The sequence below is a fragment of the Pelodiscus sinensis genome, chromosome 22, assembly GCF_052426305.1.
Source record: "Pelodiscus sinensis isolate ZL-2025 chromosome 22, ASM5242630v1, whole genome shotgun sequence".
In the NCBI taxonomy this organism is placed as follows: domain Eukaryota; kingdom Metazoa; phylum Chordata; order Testudines; family Trionychidae; genus Pelodiscus; species Pelodiscus sinensis.
This window is the reverse complement of record NC_143073.1, coordinates 14,178,317-14,194,679: the sequence shown is the minus strand read 5'-3', so window position 1 is coordinate 14,194,679 and position 16,363 is coordinate 14,178,317. Positions and strand designations below refer to the sequence as shown.

At 46.0% G+C, this 16,363-nt stretch overlaps 1 protein-coding gene across 7 annotated transcripts in view; it reads right to left on the bottom strand.

Moving 5' to 3' along the window:
• Window positions 1-4,304: 4,304 nt before the first annotated feature.
• Window positions 4,305-16,363, bottom strand: part of LOC102455421 (uncharacterized) — a 35,483-nt gene continuing 23,424 nt past the window's right edge. The window contains exons 13-17 of one of the 7 annotated variants that reach the window (XR_012897424.2): window positions 15,145-15,756; window positions 8,895-9,263; window positions 5,741-8,023; window positions 5,437-5,553; window positions 4,306-4,839 (exon numbers count right to left, since the gene is read on the bottom strand). Coding sequence is in view for 1 of the 7 variants with exons in the window: in XM_075907132.2 (XP_075763247.2) it covers window positions 8,004-8,023; window positions 8,895-9,263; window positions 15,145-15,756 (1,001 nt within the window). In the remaining 6 variants the exon portion in view is untranslated. Of the gene's footprint in view, window positions 8,024-8,894; window positions 9,264-15,144; window positions 15,757-16,363 lie in introns of all 7 variants that reach the window. The other 6 variants (XR_012897426.2, XR_012897422.2, XR_012897425.2 and 3 more) reach the window with 6 other exon arrangements.

Here is a 16,363-nt window from a genome sequence, read left to right as displayed (position 1 = left end):
AGTCCACGTTGCTTTGTTAGCACCACGTGGCCGGAAACCTACAGGCTCTTTACCTCCCCGAACGACTCTTCACACAAGACTCCGGACATGGGCTTGGTCCAAGAAGGTGCAGCCAGCCGGCCAGGCTGAGCCACAAACCGGGCCTAGCCCTGACAGAGATGGCAGAGCAAGCCACGCTCAGCGGCCGCTACTCACAGACACTCCTGTGGCAGTCATCCTGCTTCCCCACCTGCAATGGTGAGCAAAAGCTATGGCATGGGACTCCTGTTCCAGATGGAGACAAATGAGGTGCTCCAAAGGGCAGAGCAGCCTCCTGCTGGGTCCATGAAGAGGCAGCCGCAGTCAGTGTGGTTTGAAGGCACCATGGCAGAGGTGCCCTTTTGGCCCCCCACTGCTTTGTGGCCAACCAGGCATTTGCTCAAGGTCTCAGCAGCCCTTGCTCCTGCAGAGGCCAGTGGGCAAGTCAGGAAGTTGCCTATTGAGTGGCATGCAGCAAAGGGCCTTGGGGAGAAGAAAGCTACTTCACCTGACCAGGGACTTGAACCCTAAGATTAAAAGTCTGATGCTGTACCCACTGAGCTAGCCAGGCTCACAAGGAGACTGCTTCCCCCTTGGAGTGTGTCTATACAGCAAAAAAGCAATCTGCTTTTTCGAAAGATAAGGTCCACACTGAATGGATGTTATCTCCCATTTAAGTTGTGATTAATATGGATGGAGTGACCACCAGAGCACCTGTGCTTTTTCCTCTTTCCTCTTCTTTCGAAAGAACTCCCTTTTCCCCGCCTTTTTCCGAAAGAGCTATTTTAGAAAAAGGCTTCTTCCTCATAGAAAGTGGTTTACCAATGTCAGAAAAACACCTCTGTTCTTTCAATTTTTTTTCTGAAAGAACTCAATTGCAGTTTGGATGTAAGTGAAGTTTTTTTTTTTAAAAGAAATGGCTGTTTTCTCCAAAAAACTCTGTCGTGTAGACATACCCTGAGTTACAAGAGGTGGGGTTTCTATTAGAAAATAGGTAAGAATATAAGAACATAAGAACGGCCAGGCTCAATCAGACCAAAGGTTCATCTAGGATCTTGTCTTCCAACAGTGGCCAATGCCAGGTGCCAAGAGGGAAGGACAGGGAATCATCAAGGATGTGTCTATAGTGCAGGGCTTAGCTTAAAATAAGCTACGCAAACTGAGCTACGTCAATGGCGTAGCTTATTTCGAAATAGCTTATTTCAAAATTGGGAGCTTCTACACAGCACTTATTTCAAAATAGAGCACTCTTCCCCCGACTTCCCTTACTCCTCATACAATGAAGGTTACAGGAATTGGAGTAAGACGTCCTCCAGCTTGACAGTATTTCAACATTATTTTGAAATAACTGCCTGCTGTATAGATGCGGACTAAGTTATTTAGAAATAACACTAGGTATTTCGAAATAATGTTGCTGTGTAGACACAGCCCTGTTGCCCATTTCCTGCTTCAGACAGAGGCTATGGATATCATTCCTGCGCATTCTAGCTAATAGCCATTCATGGACCTACCCTCCATGAATTTACCGAGGTTTTTTTGAACACTGCTAAAGTTCTGGTCTTCAATGACATCCTCTGGCAAGGAGCTTCTGAGGTTGACTGTGTGTTGTGTGAGGAAATAATTCCCTTTTTTTTTTTTGAAACCTGCTAGCCATTAATTTAATTTGGTGACCCCTAGTTCTTGTTTCATGGGAACAAATAAATAACTTTTTCTTATGTATTTTCTCCATACCAGTCATGAGTTTGTAGTCTTATATCTTCCTTAGAAGTCTGAGTCTTATTAATCGTTCCTCATATAGCAACCACTCCATACCCCTTATCATTTTTATTATTTTTTCTGTAGCCATCCCACGTTCTAATACTTAGTCCTGACTCGAGTGCAGGGGACTGGATTAGATAACTTGTCGAGGTCCCGTCCCATGATTCAACACTGATTTCATTTTACACACAATTGCAGCACCTACAGAGGGTGACTTCAGCAAAGCACAACCATTCTTTCCTCCATATCTGCATAGTAGGGCCACATTTAATAATTCAAAAGATTAGTCAGGTGGTATCTTCTGCAGTAACCTCATGTAGGGTCTGGGACACAATAGTTTGAGAACCAAATACAAGGACATTTGGCAGAGTTCTAAAATCATTTCTTTTGGAATTCTCTCCTTGGATTGGCAGAGACAATATTGACCGAGGCAACTGAATACCACTGTGATCATCTGCACTTACTTCAGTTGGTGACACAGTCAGTGAGTCTGCTGCAGATCACAATTTCTTTGTTAGTGTGTCCAATAGCTTGGTATATTCTTTCCTGTTCGCTGAACTATGCATCGTCATGGATAGGTGGAGAAACAGCACTCACAACAAAATAGAAAGTCTACTTTACTAAGTGGACACTTGGCTCAAAGTCCAGATAAAATCGGTTATGCTCAGTTAAGCAAAACCAATATCCATTTATTTAACCAACCGAAAGAAAAATTCACAGAGGTGTAAAGCCTTTCTGGTTTCTCAGGGCACGTCTACACTACAAAATAAGGTTGAATCAAATATGGTTGATTTCTGGGCACTTGATTTTGTAACAGCGAAGGTCAGTGTCCTCACTGTGGGGAAGAATCAAATGTAGTTGGAAATAGTGCATCCCATTAGGGAGCCTGCAATCAACTCAGAGAGTGATGCACCATGGGTAGCTTTGCATTTTGGGCTATACTCTTGGTGCTCACTGGTAGTTATGGACTCATGTCCTCAGTGTCCCATAAGAGGCACAACTAGACCCTCCCCCCTTACATGGGATCCCTGTGAGGCAGTGTGCTACGTTTTTTTGTACCCTGGTTGCTCATGCAGACACTATAGCAGCACGAGCATGGAGCCCAGTTTGCAGCAGACCACTGTGATGCTGATGTGTGTCCTGGTGTGCCTAATGGCGCAATACTTGGAAAGCGTATGGCTGTCGCTCTCCCAGGAAGAGGACAAGGACAAATCTCAGCCTGGCATGGAATCACTGCTCATACAAGCCCTGCCAGTCCTGTGGACAAAGTGTAACACTGGTTCTGGTGCCGTGAGACAAGCTGAGACTTGTGGTGCAGAGATGGGGCGATCAGCAGTGGCTGCAGAACTTCCAAATGCACAAGATCACATTCTTGGAACCTTGTGGATGGCTTTCCCCTGCACCGAGGGGTGAGAATACCCAAATGGGACCTCCTATGACTGTAGAGAAGTGCTCAGCAATAATCCTATGGATGCTTGCAATGCCAGACAGCTACCGCTCAGTGGGGAATCAGTTGAGTGGGGAAATCTACAATGGGGGTTGCTGTCATAGAAGTAGCCAAAGCAATCAGCACCATTCCTCTACGGAGGGTTGTGACTCTGAGAAGCATGGATATCAAAGTGGAGGGCTGTGCTGTGATGGAGATCCTTGATTGCGGTGGGGCGACAGATGGAACACACATCGCCATCTTGGCCCCCAACCACCTTGCCTCACAGTACATTAACTGCCAGGGGTACTTCTCCATGGTGCTGCAGCTGCTGGAGGATCACAAGGGCCATTTCATCAGCATCAACATGGGGTGGTTGGGAAAGATGCATGATGTGCACATCTTTAGGAACGCCTGTCTCTGCCGAAAGACGCAGAGTGGAACTCCCCGTCCCCCCCCAGATAGGAAAATCATAATAAAGGTGGAAATGCCCTGTTGCAATCCTTGGCAACCAAGCCTACCCCTTGCACCCATGGCTCCTGAAGCTGTATGTGAGCAGCCTGGACCCCAGTAAGCAGGAGTTCAGCAATAGGCTGAGCAGGTGTAGAATGGTGATTGCATGTGGATGTTTAAAGGGAAGGGTTAGGAGTCTCCGGAATGAGCTGGACCTCAGTGATTGCAACATTCCCTTTATGGTGGCAGTCGGCATTATCTTGGCAACACAGCTTCACAGGTGATTGCTCAGCCCTGCCCAGTCTGTCAGCTCCCTGCATGGAGCCCTGAGTCTCTGACTGGGTGGGGCTGAGTCAAGCTGGGCTGCCCGGCAGCTTAGAGGGAACACTGGAGGCAGCCTGTTGTGTGTTCTATAATCTGTGCGAGAGTCAGGGGGAAACTTATCTAGCAGGGTGGGTTCTGAGGCAGAGCGCCTAGCCAGCGTGACAAGGAGTGTGCAGCAAGGGGCAGCACAAATCAGAAGAGCCTTGAAGGACAGTTTTATGCCTGTCCAATTTTGAGACTGTTGCATGCAGCAAGTTGCCCCTGCATTCCCTGTGTTTGCCTTTAACTCCCCTCTCCTCCCCCCATGCAGTACAAGCAATAAAGCGATGTTGTTCAAAGAACATGAGTTTTTATTAGGGGAAAATAGCAGGGAAATGAAAGAAATGGGAACCTAAATGGGGAAGGAAGGCTCAGGAACACCCATGGAACTGCCTTTTGCCTCCTGAGGTTCTGGAGTGTATGGCAGCCCTTGAGTCCCCCCCTCTCCACCCATATCCTGGGGCCCCAGTAGCCTCTAGGGACCAAGGGAGTGAAAGAAATAGGGCTGGGGGAGGAGGGACTGGGGTTGTCGACGGGGTGGATGGGGTTCTGGGAGGAGGCCCTCTTCAGACATGAAGGCAAGTGCTCCATCACAGCATCCAGGGAGGCAAACATGGTCTCCTGCTGCTCCCTGGCGGCTCTTCTCTCCTGGCATTCAGCAATCCAGTGCAGGTGCTTTGCCCGCTTCTCCACTAGGGAGTTCATGCAGTTCACATGCTCTCTGAACATGTCCTCTCTTATCCACTTTTGCCTGCAGAGCTGAGCCAGGCAGGCAGATGCTGTAAGACGGGGAGTATGCTCTGAGCTGGCTGCTGTCCCAGCTGCAATGAAAAGTTACACGGGCAGACATTACAGGACATACATTATGTTAAGCCTAACCCTAATCTGTTAGCCTACACCAAAGGTCTCTGTAAAGACAATGGAGATGTGTTCCATGCAAGGCCAAATGTTTGCTTTAAAGTGGGCACTTTACAGCAGGTGCACAGAGTTCTTAGGGAAGCATTAGAACACACTTGGTTCGGAGGCAGGCAGGCATAGTAAGGGGCCTGCCAGAGGAGGAGCCTGCAGGCGGAGGGGGCCAGGAGAGGGTGGCTTACTTCTGTGTCTGGCATATGTTGGGTCCGGCACATGTGGCTTCCCAGTACAGTGCTACTTTCCCAGCCAGGACAGGAGCCTGCAGGTGGGAGGAGGGAGGATGGAGGCAGGGGGCAGATTCCCACTGTGTACAACACACACAACAGTACTTCTTTTCCAGCCCGGGAGGGGGGAGGGAGGAAATATGTGTCTGGCACACGCAGCTTCCCAGCAAGAGTGCTAATAGGGTCCCCTCCTCCTTCATCCAGGTTGCCATGAGAGATATCAGTCTTCTCCGAATCACAGAGTGATCAGGAGCGGGTGCTAACAATGTGGTCACAAACCTGGGCCTTATGCTTCAGGGCTTTCTGGTGCAATGACATCAGACCACTTACTGGTGGCTCAGCATGGGAAGGTGTCCTACTGCAGAGGATGGAATAAGACTGGCCTCCCCAAAAAACCTTGTGAGAAGGATCAAAGAGTGCCTATCTGAGAGCTTCATGGAGATGTGCAGGCAAGACTCCCACTCCATCTGCAGACACATTGACAAGCTGTTCCCACCCCCCGCATTGTGTAGGCAGAGAGCATGCTGCACATCATACCCAACTGCCTTCGCCCACTTTAGTAAGAAAAGGTTTGTGAACTCACTGGAAGTGCCCTCCCTGGGGTCGGTGCTCAATTGGGAGACATCCTGGGAGTAGGGAACTGGCTCCAGCATCATGAACAGCTCTTGGCTCTCTGGGATCACTGGCTGGCCATGTTCCTCCTTCCACTTCACCACCATGCTGTCTTCCACACTGCTGCCAGGTGTATCATGACTGGACATCACAATCATGCTGGGGAAGCTGGCTGGGCCTCCCCTGCAAATCACATCCAGCTGCTCATAGTAGCAGCATTTGTGAGGTGCTCCATCAGACCATCCACTCACCCCCTTTGCCTTGTGGTAGGACTGCCTCAGAGCCTTGATTTGACTCTGCACTGCTGGTCATCACTGGAATAGCCGTTCGCCACCAGGCATCTGGCAATCTTCCCATAAATGCCTGTGTTCCCCTTGCTGGTTAGGAGCTCAGATTCATCGCCCCATGACTCAAAGAGGTCCACAAGGTTCTAGTGCTCTTCTGTGCTCCTGGAAACTAGAGCCCATAGAACCATAGAGCTGGAAGAGACCTCAGAAGGTCATCAAGTCCAGCTCCCTGCCCTAGGCAGGACCAATCCCAACTAAATCAACCCAGCCAGGGCTTTGTCAAGACAAGACTTAAAAATCTCTACGGATGGAGACTCCACTACTTCCCATTCCAGTGCTTCACCACCCTCCTAGTGAAATAGTTTTTCCTAATATCCAACCTGGACCTCTCCCACCGCGACTTGAGACCATTGTTCTTTGTTCTGCCATCCATCACTACTGAGAACAGCCTTTCTCCAGCCTCTTTGGAACCTCCCTTCAGGAAGTTGAAGGCTGCTATCAAGGCTCCCATGGGAGCAGAAGTATTTGAACTCATTGTAGTGTTACCATAATTGGTTGAAGTCATGTTCATATGTGGTGTGGTGTGCTGCTCTCTCTGAGTTGTGTTCCCAACACTGGCCATACAGGAAAAGCAATTCAACTTTTCCTGGGGCTTTTTCTGCTCACCTGGAGCGAAGCAGAGGCACAAGTTCTGGCCAGAGGGGTCAGAGCAGGAAACTGCAGGAGGCCTCCCAGAGGCCAATAACCTCAACTGCCAACGCTGCATCTACACTACCGTAAACTCAACCATGCAAAGTTGGAAATAAAGTTACTCCTCATGAAAAGCAGGAGTACTGAAATCGACCTCAGTGGCCCTTAAAGTCAACGTGACAGGCTTGGTAGTGTGGACACATCATTTAGAAAATCAACCATATGCAGCTAAATTTGATGTAAAGTCCTAGTGTAGACAATGCCTCAGAAAATTAAATTCCAGAGCAGGTTAAACGGAATCATAGAATACTAGAACTGGAAGGAACCTTGAGAAGTACTCAAATCCAGTCCCTGCACTCACAGCAGGACTATGCACCATCTAAACCATCCCTGACAGGTTGTTTGTCTAACTGACTCTTAAAAATATCCTATTGATGGAGATCCTACAACCTCCCTATGTAAATTATTCCAGTGTTTAACTTTCCTGCCAGTTAGGAAGTTTTTCCTAATGTCCAACCTAGACCTCCCTTGCTGCATTGCTACTTGCCCTAATCTGATGATTCAAAAACAGGACAGATTTTCCCATCATCTTCTCCTACCATCCCTTGAAACCGGTTTCACGCAATGCTGTCTCACAATTTCAGTCATGTTCTTTAGAAAAGTTTTAGCATCTCCATAATCATAGAATCATAAAACTGGAAGGGGCCTTGAGAGGTCGAGTCCAGTCCCCTGCACTCCCGGCAGGACCAAGTACCATCTAGACCATCCCTGCTGGGATGCTGGGAAAGGAAGGAATCCCTCCAAAACATCACATTGTCTTTGGATACCATAGAATTTGCTACAATTCAATATATTTTAAGTTGAGAAAATGGTACAAAACTTCCTGGCTGTTCAGCACAAAGTACGGCAATATGAGAACAGGAACTTGATGACTCCACCAATTACTTTGTAGGGGGAGAAACAGTAGAAATGACATGTTCCAGTTTTGTTCAGACAATTAAAACTGATGGAGTGGTTGGGCGGTTAAAAGTAAATGAACTAGATCCTAGACATGGCCTATGTCTTCATTGCAAGTACAGTTGCAGTTTTCCATCAAGTTACTTAAGGCCATAGAAAATCCAAACGGTGACGAGGCCCAGGAAATTTTATCTGAGTGCAGCTAGTTTGGATCACCCCGTCTCCTGGAGCTCATGGCGGGAGGGTCACATGCTTCCATAACTCAGAAAATAAAGGAATTGATAGAAGGGAGCTCCGCGTTCATTCCAAAGAAGGGCAGGCTACAAAAGAGAAAAGCAGGAAGCCTACCGTGAGACCACATGGCGCAAATAGTTCAAAGAGATTTTAAGAGGAAATTACCAAAACTATTAATACAAAAAAAAAAAAAGTGCTGCCGGCCCTAGACAAACTTCCTAGAGTGTTTATTTCCCTTGCAAATACTCTGATGATAAATAAGGGCTGAGTTCTGATAGAAGTTCTTCCCACCCTCAGAGCATCTATTATCTCTCTACACCCTGTGGATCCTTCAATGTCTCATAAGGTCTGAGCTCTGAGCGAAGCTTTTGCTGTGTTCACAGCACTCATAGCTTCTCTCTCTGGTGTGGATCCTTTCACATGCAATGGGGTCTGCATTCTGAGTGAAGTTTTCTCCGCACTCACAGTAGGGATGTGAAAGTGTAACCATGTGATGAGCCTGGGCTCATCCGCTATCTTTCATGGTTACACGCAGACACCAGCTACGCATGGGGAACCAGCATAAAAGCTGGCTTGGGTTGCACACCGACTTTGGAGGCGCTGCCTGCACTTGCTGACCTCCTCTCCACACTCCTGCCTCTATATCAGAGGTAGCAACGATCGGAGCGGAAGGGGGGAAGGGAGGAAAGGAGGGAGGCAGGAGCTGACTGCCACCCCACATGTAACGGCTGAAATTCTCAGTGGCTACTTAGTTATTTAATTAAATGCATTTTAACATCCCTAACTCGCAGCATTCGTAATGTTTGTCACCCTGGTGGATTTGCAGATGTTTCCTAAGCCTTGAGCTCTCAATGAATATTTTCCCACATTCAAAGCACCCATAGGGTCTCTCGCCTGTGTGGATTTTCTCATGCGTAATAAGTTTTGAGCGCCAACTGAAGCTCTTCCCACACTCACAGCACTCATAGGGTCTTTCTCCTGTGTGGATCCGCTGATGTTTATTAAGGTTTGAGCGTTTACTGAAGTTTTTTCCACACTCATTGCACGTGTTGTTTCTCTTTCCTGTGTGACTTCTCTGCTGGGCTGTGGTTTCCTCAAGGTAGTTATGAGGTTCCCAACAATGAATGGAGCTATTCGGTATCTCCCCTGGCTTGTTTTGCTGCCTCTTCTGAGGTCTGTGTGGACTCCCACAGCCTTTTCCCAGTGCGTGACTGCTGCAGACATCGTCTTGGCACATTTGCAATAAAGCCCTACGTGGTTCCACATACTCATCATCTTCCCGGGGAGGTTTCCTCTCTTCGGTCTCATTCATCGCTCCATCACCTGCTGGGACAGAGAGAGAGAAACCTCAGAAACAGGCTTGGAAAAAGGAAAAACAAAACAAAGTTAGATCTGGAGAGATGGAAAATAATCAGGAACTGACTGAATTTCCCCAAACACTTTCCCACAGGGGTAAAGGAATCAGTTCTGCCTGGATATCCCATCCACTCAGGGAGAAGGGAAGTCAAGGAGGAGCTGCTGCCAGGTGTCGGGAGGGTAGAAAGTCATGAGCGACTTCCCTGAGGATACGAACCTGGGGACAATCCTGAACTCAGAGAACCCACAGGGTCTTGGGATTCCAAGCTGTTTTCTTCAGAGTCTGACAGGTTTGAATTTACGACCGGATCTTTGGGACTGTGGAACCTCTGTGCCCCTTAAAATTCCAGCCAGGGCTGACTCTCACAAAGCTAGTGATAAGTAGCCCCACACTTTGCTAGAGTGCATGACGAGCCATTCACAAATCACACAGGGAATAGGCATCAGCCAAATCCCTCCCAACTCCCAGCCTAGTAAAAACAAAAACCTAGCTGTGGATATGCTACTAATAGGGGGTATGTCTACACTACCCCGCTAGTTCGAACTAGCGGGGTAATGTATGCATACCGCACTTGCTAATGAATTTCCCGGGCTTCATTAGCATAAGCGGGGAGCCGCCATTTTTAAATCCCCGCTGCTTCGAACCCCGTGTAGCGCGGCTACACGGGGCTCGAACTAGGTAGTTCGGACTAGGGTCCTATTCCGAACTACCGGTACTCCTCGTGAAACGAGGTGTACCGGCAGTTCGGAATAGGCACCCTAGTCCGAACTACCTAGTTCGAGCCCCGTGTAGCCGCGCTACACGGGGTTCGAAGCAGCGGGGATTTAAAAATGGCGGCTCCCCGCTTATGCTAATGAAGCCCGGGAAATTCAAATCCCGGGCTTCATTAGCAAGTGCGGTATGCATACATTACCCTCCTAGTTCGAACTAGGAGGGTAGTGTAGACATACCCAGACAGACTAAGCATGTGCTTAGGGCACCAGTAAAGCAGAGGCACCACAAAAAACAAAAAACAAACAAACAAAAAAAGAGAGATATTTTACGGTATAGTATTGTTTTTATTTTGAATTTCATATGGGGGGCACCATAATCTTTTCATTGCTTAGGGCCTCTAAAAATCTTAATCCGGCCCTGCTAGTACCGCAAGAAGATACTGACTTGCAATGCTCAAGATGAGTAGTGCAAATTTATTAATTAGTCTGCAACTTTATCAGTGGAAAACAATTATACACCAGCCTTTGTAAACCTGGGCAGATAGCTAACACTTCAGGCAAACGTGCTGGTAAAGATAAATAGTACAACAAGCGTAATGACTACAAAAGATAGATTTTAAATTATTATAATTGATAAGCAAAAAGTCAGAGTGGTTACCCAAAGAAAAGAAAAGAAAAGAAAAGAAAAGAAAAGAAAAGAAAAGAAAAGAAAAGAAAAGAAAAGAAAAGCATATAGTCTAAACTCTCAACTAATGTTCACTTTAATATTTTCCATCCATATGCAGATTTTTTTCATCCATTTGCAGAATAAATTTTATATGTGCACCAAGGCATGTGAAAATGTGCACCAGTAGTAGAAACAAAAACCTAGCTGTGGATACGCTACTAATCAGCTGGGCAGTATTTGAATCTCTCCTGAGAGGCCGCACAAACGCCCAGCTTACAGGAACACTGTACTTAACCCTATTTAAAATGTTACTCTATCCCTGCTGGATACTGCAGTTCATAATACACAAGTTCAAGGCTTGAAACCTGGACAAGTCTCCACTGCTGGAGTCTTTAGTCTTTGGAGAGTCCTTGTTGCTTTCTTGCAGCATAGGTGGGGACAAGAGAAAGGCCAAGCATGAGTGTTTTCTTTTATACTCTTAGACGGTGTGCTTGGAGAGCATGTGTCCAGGCATGCTTAGACTGGACAATGCTGAGTCGCAAGGTGTAGCAATACCCGGTCTACACGACCAAGTTTTGTCACCAAAAATGGCCTTTTGATGATGTAACAGTGAGAGCAGACATACTGCACTATGATTTTTATTAGGAAAAATGCCCAGTTTCAGTGACAAAGAACAGCCAGCACTACAAGAGACTTTTTTATTTTCTTCTCCCTTCATTGTCAATAAACACCCAGTGCGGACAGAACTGGATTGCGCCAGTATCCCACCATGCCTTCCTTGATGGCTCTCCTCAATATTTTGATCTCTGCGCCACTGCAGGCATGCACCCTTCCTCTTTCAAAGCTCTGGGAAGCATCTGACAGCTGACTGAACTGCTTCCTTTGAAGAACAAACAAAGAGCAAATCATTGGAGTGCTCTTGTTCTGCCCTGCACTAGGAACACGGTGGCAGGCAGAAGGCTGCTGCAGGGGAGGGTACAAACTGCTGTGCTACTCTGACATTCTTCAGCACAGAAAGCCCACAGATCTACTCATGGTGCCACTCTTGGAAACTGGAGGCTGTGAAAGAACTCAGAGGCTATCCCAAGATGTGTAGGTCTAAGAACGTAAGAACAGCCATACTGGGTGAAGCCACAGATCCATCTAGCCCAGGATTCTGTCTTCTCATAGTGGCCAATGCCAGGGGCTATCCCAGGTTACAGTGATCCATCCCCAGTTACACCTTGCCAGGTTCTGACAAACAGAGGCCAGGGATACCATTCCTGCCCATGCTGACTAAAAGCCAGTGATGGACTGATCCGCTATTAATTTATAATAGCGCTTTTTTTGAAGCCTGTTATGGTCTTGGCTTTCACAACATCCTCTGACAAGAAGTTACACAATGCAAAGTTAACCTGTGGAAGGAGTAACTTTCTTCACTTTCTTCACACCAGTCATGATTTTATAGACCTCTTATCATATCCCCACTTAGTTATCTCTTTTCCAAGCTGAAAAGTCAGTCTTATTAGATCAGAACACTGCACTGCGAACATACCCACAGTGCATTGCTCATACTGTCCATGATGGTGGGCCCCATGTGAATGTGATCTGTTGATAGAGGGAACAAGTCTGAACACTCTTGGGTGAGATTTGTTTTGTCGACTTTTGGGTGTTGACCTAAGGTTTCTTGACAAAACTTGGTAGTGTCCTTAGCCTGACTCTTCTGTGAGTGGTTCTTTTAACTGTAACTCCTTTGCTGGAGAAAGGTTAATGATACCACTTCAGCACTCACCCATGTGTTGGTTACCTCCCTTGTCATTGTCTCTGGAGAGCTTTCTAAACTCACAGCATATTTAGTGACAACCCTACAACACAATCTCATGATATCATATGTATCAATGATAGACATATTGGGATGGCATGGTGGGTTCCATAGAATCATAGAATACTAGAAGTGGGAGGGACCTTTGGAGGTCATAAAGTCCAGTCCTCTGCACTCACCAACAGATCAAACTCCATCTAGACCATTTCTCAAACTGACTCTTGATGGAGATTCCACCACCTCCCTAGACAAATTATTCCAGTGTTTAGCCACCCTGACAGTTAGGAATTTTTTCCTGATGTCCAACATAAGCTTCCCTTGCTGCAATTTAAGCCCATTGCTTCTTGTCCTAGCATCAGAGGTCAAGGAGGATAATTTTTCTACCTCTTCCTTGTAACACGCCTTTAGATACTTGAAAGCTGCTATTATGTTCCCTCTTAGCTTGTCTTTTCCAAACTAACCAAACCCAATTCTCTCAGTCTTCCTGCATAGCTCATGTTTTCTAGACCTTTAATCATTTTTGTTGCTCTTCTCTGGACCGTCTCCAATTTCTTCACATCTTTTCCAGAATTGGACACAGTACTCCAGCTGAGGCCTAATCAGCGCACAGAAGAGTGGAACAATTACCTCTCCTTTCCTTTTTGCAACAACGTCACACTGTTGACTCATATTTAGCTTGTGCTCCACTATGACCTCTACTGCCCTTTCTGCAGTACTCCTTTCTAGACAGTCACTTCCCATTTTGTGTGCGTGAAACTGATTTTTCCTTCCTTAGTAGTTTACTTTGCATATATCCTTGGTGAATTTCATTCTATCTACCTCAGGCTATTTCTCCAGTGTGTGCAGATCATTCTGAATTATAATCCTATCCTCCAAAACACTGCAACCCCTCCCATCTTGGTATAATCTGCAGACTTTATAAGCATATTCTCTATTCCATTATCTAAATAGTTGATGAAGATATTGAACAGAACCGTTCTGTAAACTGATCCCTGCAAGACCCCACTTGTGAAGCCCTTCCAGCGTGACTGTGATCCATTGATAACAACACTATGTGAATGGTTTTATCCAGCCAGTAGTTGGGAAAAAACAGTCTGCCTTTCCATCCACAAGCAACCCCCACTCAGAAGAAAAAGGACAAGAAGTGGCTTTGCCTATGGATGAAAAAGGGGGTTTAAACGAAGGATGACCACTTTTACCTCCAACTCTAATGAGTTTAATGATCTAAGATCAAAGAATTCAAACCATGAATCCCAAACACAGAGAGCTCAGAACACTGTGTCATGAGAAACTATAGAAGATAGAGGATAGAAGGTGAAGAGGATAAACTCTACACAGCTCAGACAGATGGACAGCTTCAGACACTGCTGGGATGCCGGGAAAGGAAGGAATCCCTCCCAAAACATCACACTGTCTTTGGATGCCACAGAATTTGCTACAATTAAATATATTTTAAGTGAGAAAATGGTACAAACCCCCGCCGCTGTTCAGCACAAAGCGCGGCAATGTGAGAACAAATGGAAATGAGGGAATTTGTGTCCAGAGGGGGGAACTTGATGACTCCACCAATCACTTTGTAGTGGGAGAAACAGTAGAAACAAAATGTTCCACATTTCAGGTGTGTCTAGACTACAGGTTTTTTTTTAAAAAAGTGGCCTTTTTTCGAAAAAACTTCTCCTGCATCTAGATTGCTGCCATGTTCTTTCAAAAGTAAATTGAAAGAATGCGGCAGTTTTTTCAACTGCAGAAAACCTCATTTTACGAGGAAGAACGCCTTTTTTCGAAAGTGCTCTTTTGAAAAAAGGTACTATGTAATGCAAACTGTGCTTTTTCGAAAGAGAGCATCCAGACTGCTTGGGTGCTCTCTTTTGAAAAAGCAGCTTGCTTTTTCAAAAGTACTGATTGTAGTCTAGATGCTCTTTTTCAAAAGAGGCTTTTTCAAAAGTATCTTTTGAAAAAGAGCATCTAGACTACAACAAGTATCTTTTGAAAAAGCCTCTTTCGAAAGAAGCTTGCATTCTAGACGTAGCTTTTCTTAGACAATTAAAACTGATTCAATGCTTGGGATGTTAAGAGTAAATGTGCTGACACTAATAATGGCCTATGTCTTTATTGCAAGTACAGCTGAAGTTCTCCATCAAACTGCCTAAGGCCATAGAAAATCCAAGTGAAGACGTGGCCCAGGAAATTTTCATCTCAGTGCAGCTAGTCTGGATCACCCTGTCTCCTGGAGCTCATAAAGGGAGGGACACATGCTCCCATGACTCAGAAAGTAAAGGAATTGATAGAAAGTAGCTCCGGATTCATTCTAAAGAAGGACAGCCTACAAAAGAGAAAAGCAGGAAGCTGTTCAAAGAGATGCAAGAGGGAATTAGCAAAAAAAATTAATGATAAACATTTTTGTCAGCCCTAGATAAAGTTCCTAGGGTGTTTATTTCCCTCACAAATACTCTAATGATAAATAAGGGCTGAGTTCTGACAGAAGCTCTTCCCACACTCAGAACATCTATTGGCACGCTATGCTGTGTGGATCTTCTGGTGTCTAGTCAGGTTTGAGCTCCGACCAAAGTTTTTCCCACACTCACAGCACTCATAAGGTCTGGTTCCCGAGTGGATCCTCAGATGTCTCATAAAGTCTGAGCTCCGAGCAATGGTTTTCCCACACTCACCACACTCATAGGTTCTCTCTCCAGTGTGGATTCTCTCATGTGCAACGAGGTCTGCATTCTGAGTGAAGTTTTTCCCACACTCGCAGCATTCATAACGTCTGTCTTCCTGGTGGACTCGCAGATGTTTCCTAAGCGTTGAGCTCTCAACAAATTTTTTCCCGCACTCATAGCACTCATAGGGTTTCTCTCCTGTGTGGATTCTCTCATGTGTAATAAGTTTTGAGCGCCAACTGAAGCTTTTCCCACACTCACAGCACTCATAGGGTCTTTCTCCTGTGTGGATCTTCCAATGTTTATTAAGGTTTGAGCGTTTACTAAAGTTTTTCCCACACTCACTGCATATGTTGTTTCTCCTTACTGTGTGACTTTTCTGTTGGGGTGTAGTTTCATCAAGGTACTTATGAGGTCCCCAACAATGAATGGCGCTATTAGATATCTCTCCAGGCTTGTTTCCCTGCCTCCTCTGTGGGCTCTCACAGACTTTTCCTGGCATGTGACCACTGGAGACATCCTCTTGGCATATTTGCAATAAAGTCCCACATGTTTCCAAAAACTCATCATCTTCCTGGAGAGATTTCTTCTCTTCGATCTCATTCATCACCCCATCACCTGCTGGAACAGAGAAAGAAACCTCAGAAACAGACATGGAAGAAGGAAAAACAAAGCAAAGTTAGAGCTGGAGAGATGGAAAATAATCAGGGACTGACTGAATTTCCCAAACTCTTTTCCGCAGGGATAAAGGGATTAATTCTGCCTGGATATCCCATCCAAACACTCGGGGAGAAGGGAAGTCAAGGAGGAGCTGCAGCTAGGTGTAGTGTTGGGTAGGAAGTCATGAGCAACTTTTCTAAGAATATGAACCTGCTGGGGAGAGCCCTGATCTCAAAGAACCATAAGGTCTTTGTTGGGAATCACAGCTGCTTTCTTCAGACTCTGAAAGGTTTGAATTTATGACAGGATCTCCAGGACTGTGAAACCACTGTGCCCCTTAAAACTCCAGCCAGGGCTGTCTCTCACAACGCTTTGCTAGTGACAAGCAGCAAACCCCTCCGGGCACTGTTATGGAGTGCTCAGGTGGTTATAAGAAAATGTGCTAGACACTATACATGGCCTATGTCTTGACTGCAAGTACAGATGAAGTTCTCCATCAAGCTACCTATGGTCACAGAAAATCCAAGTGGAGATGTGGCCCAGGAAATTTTATCTCAGTGCAGCTAGT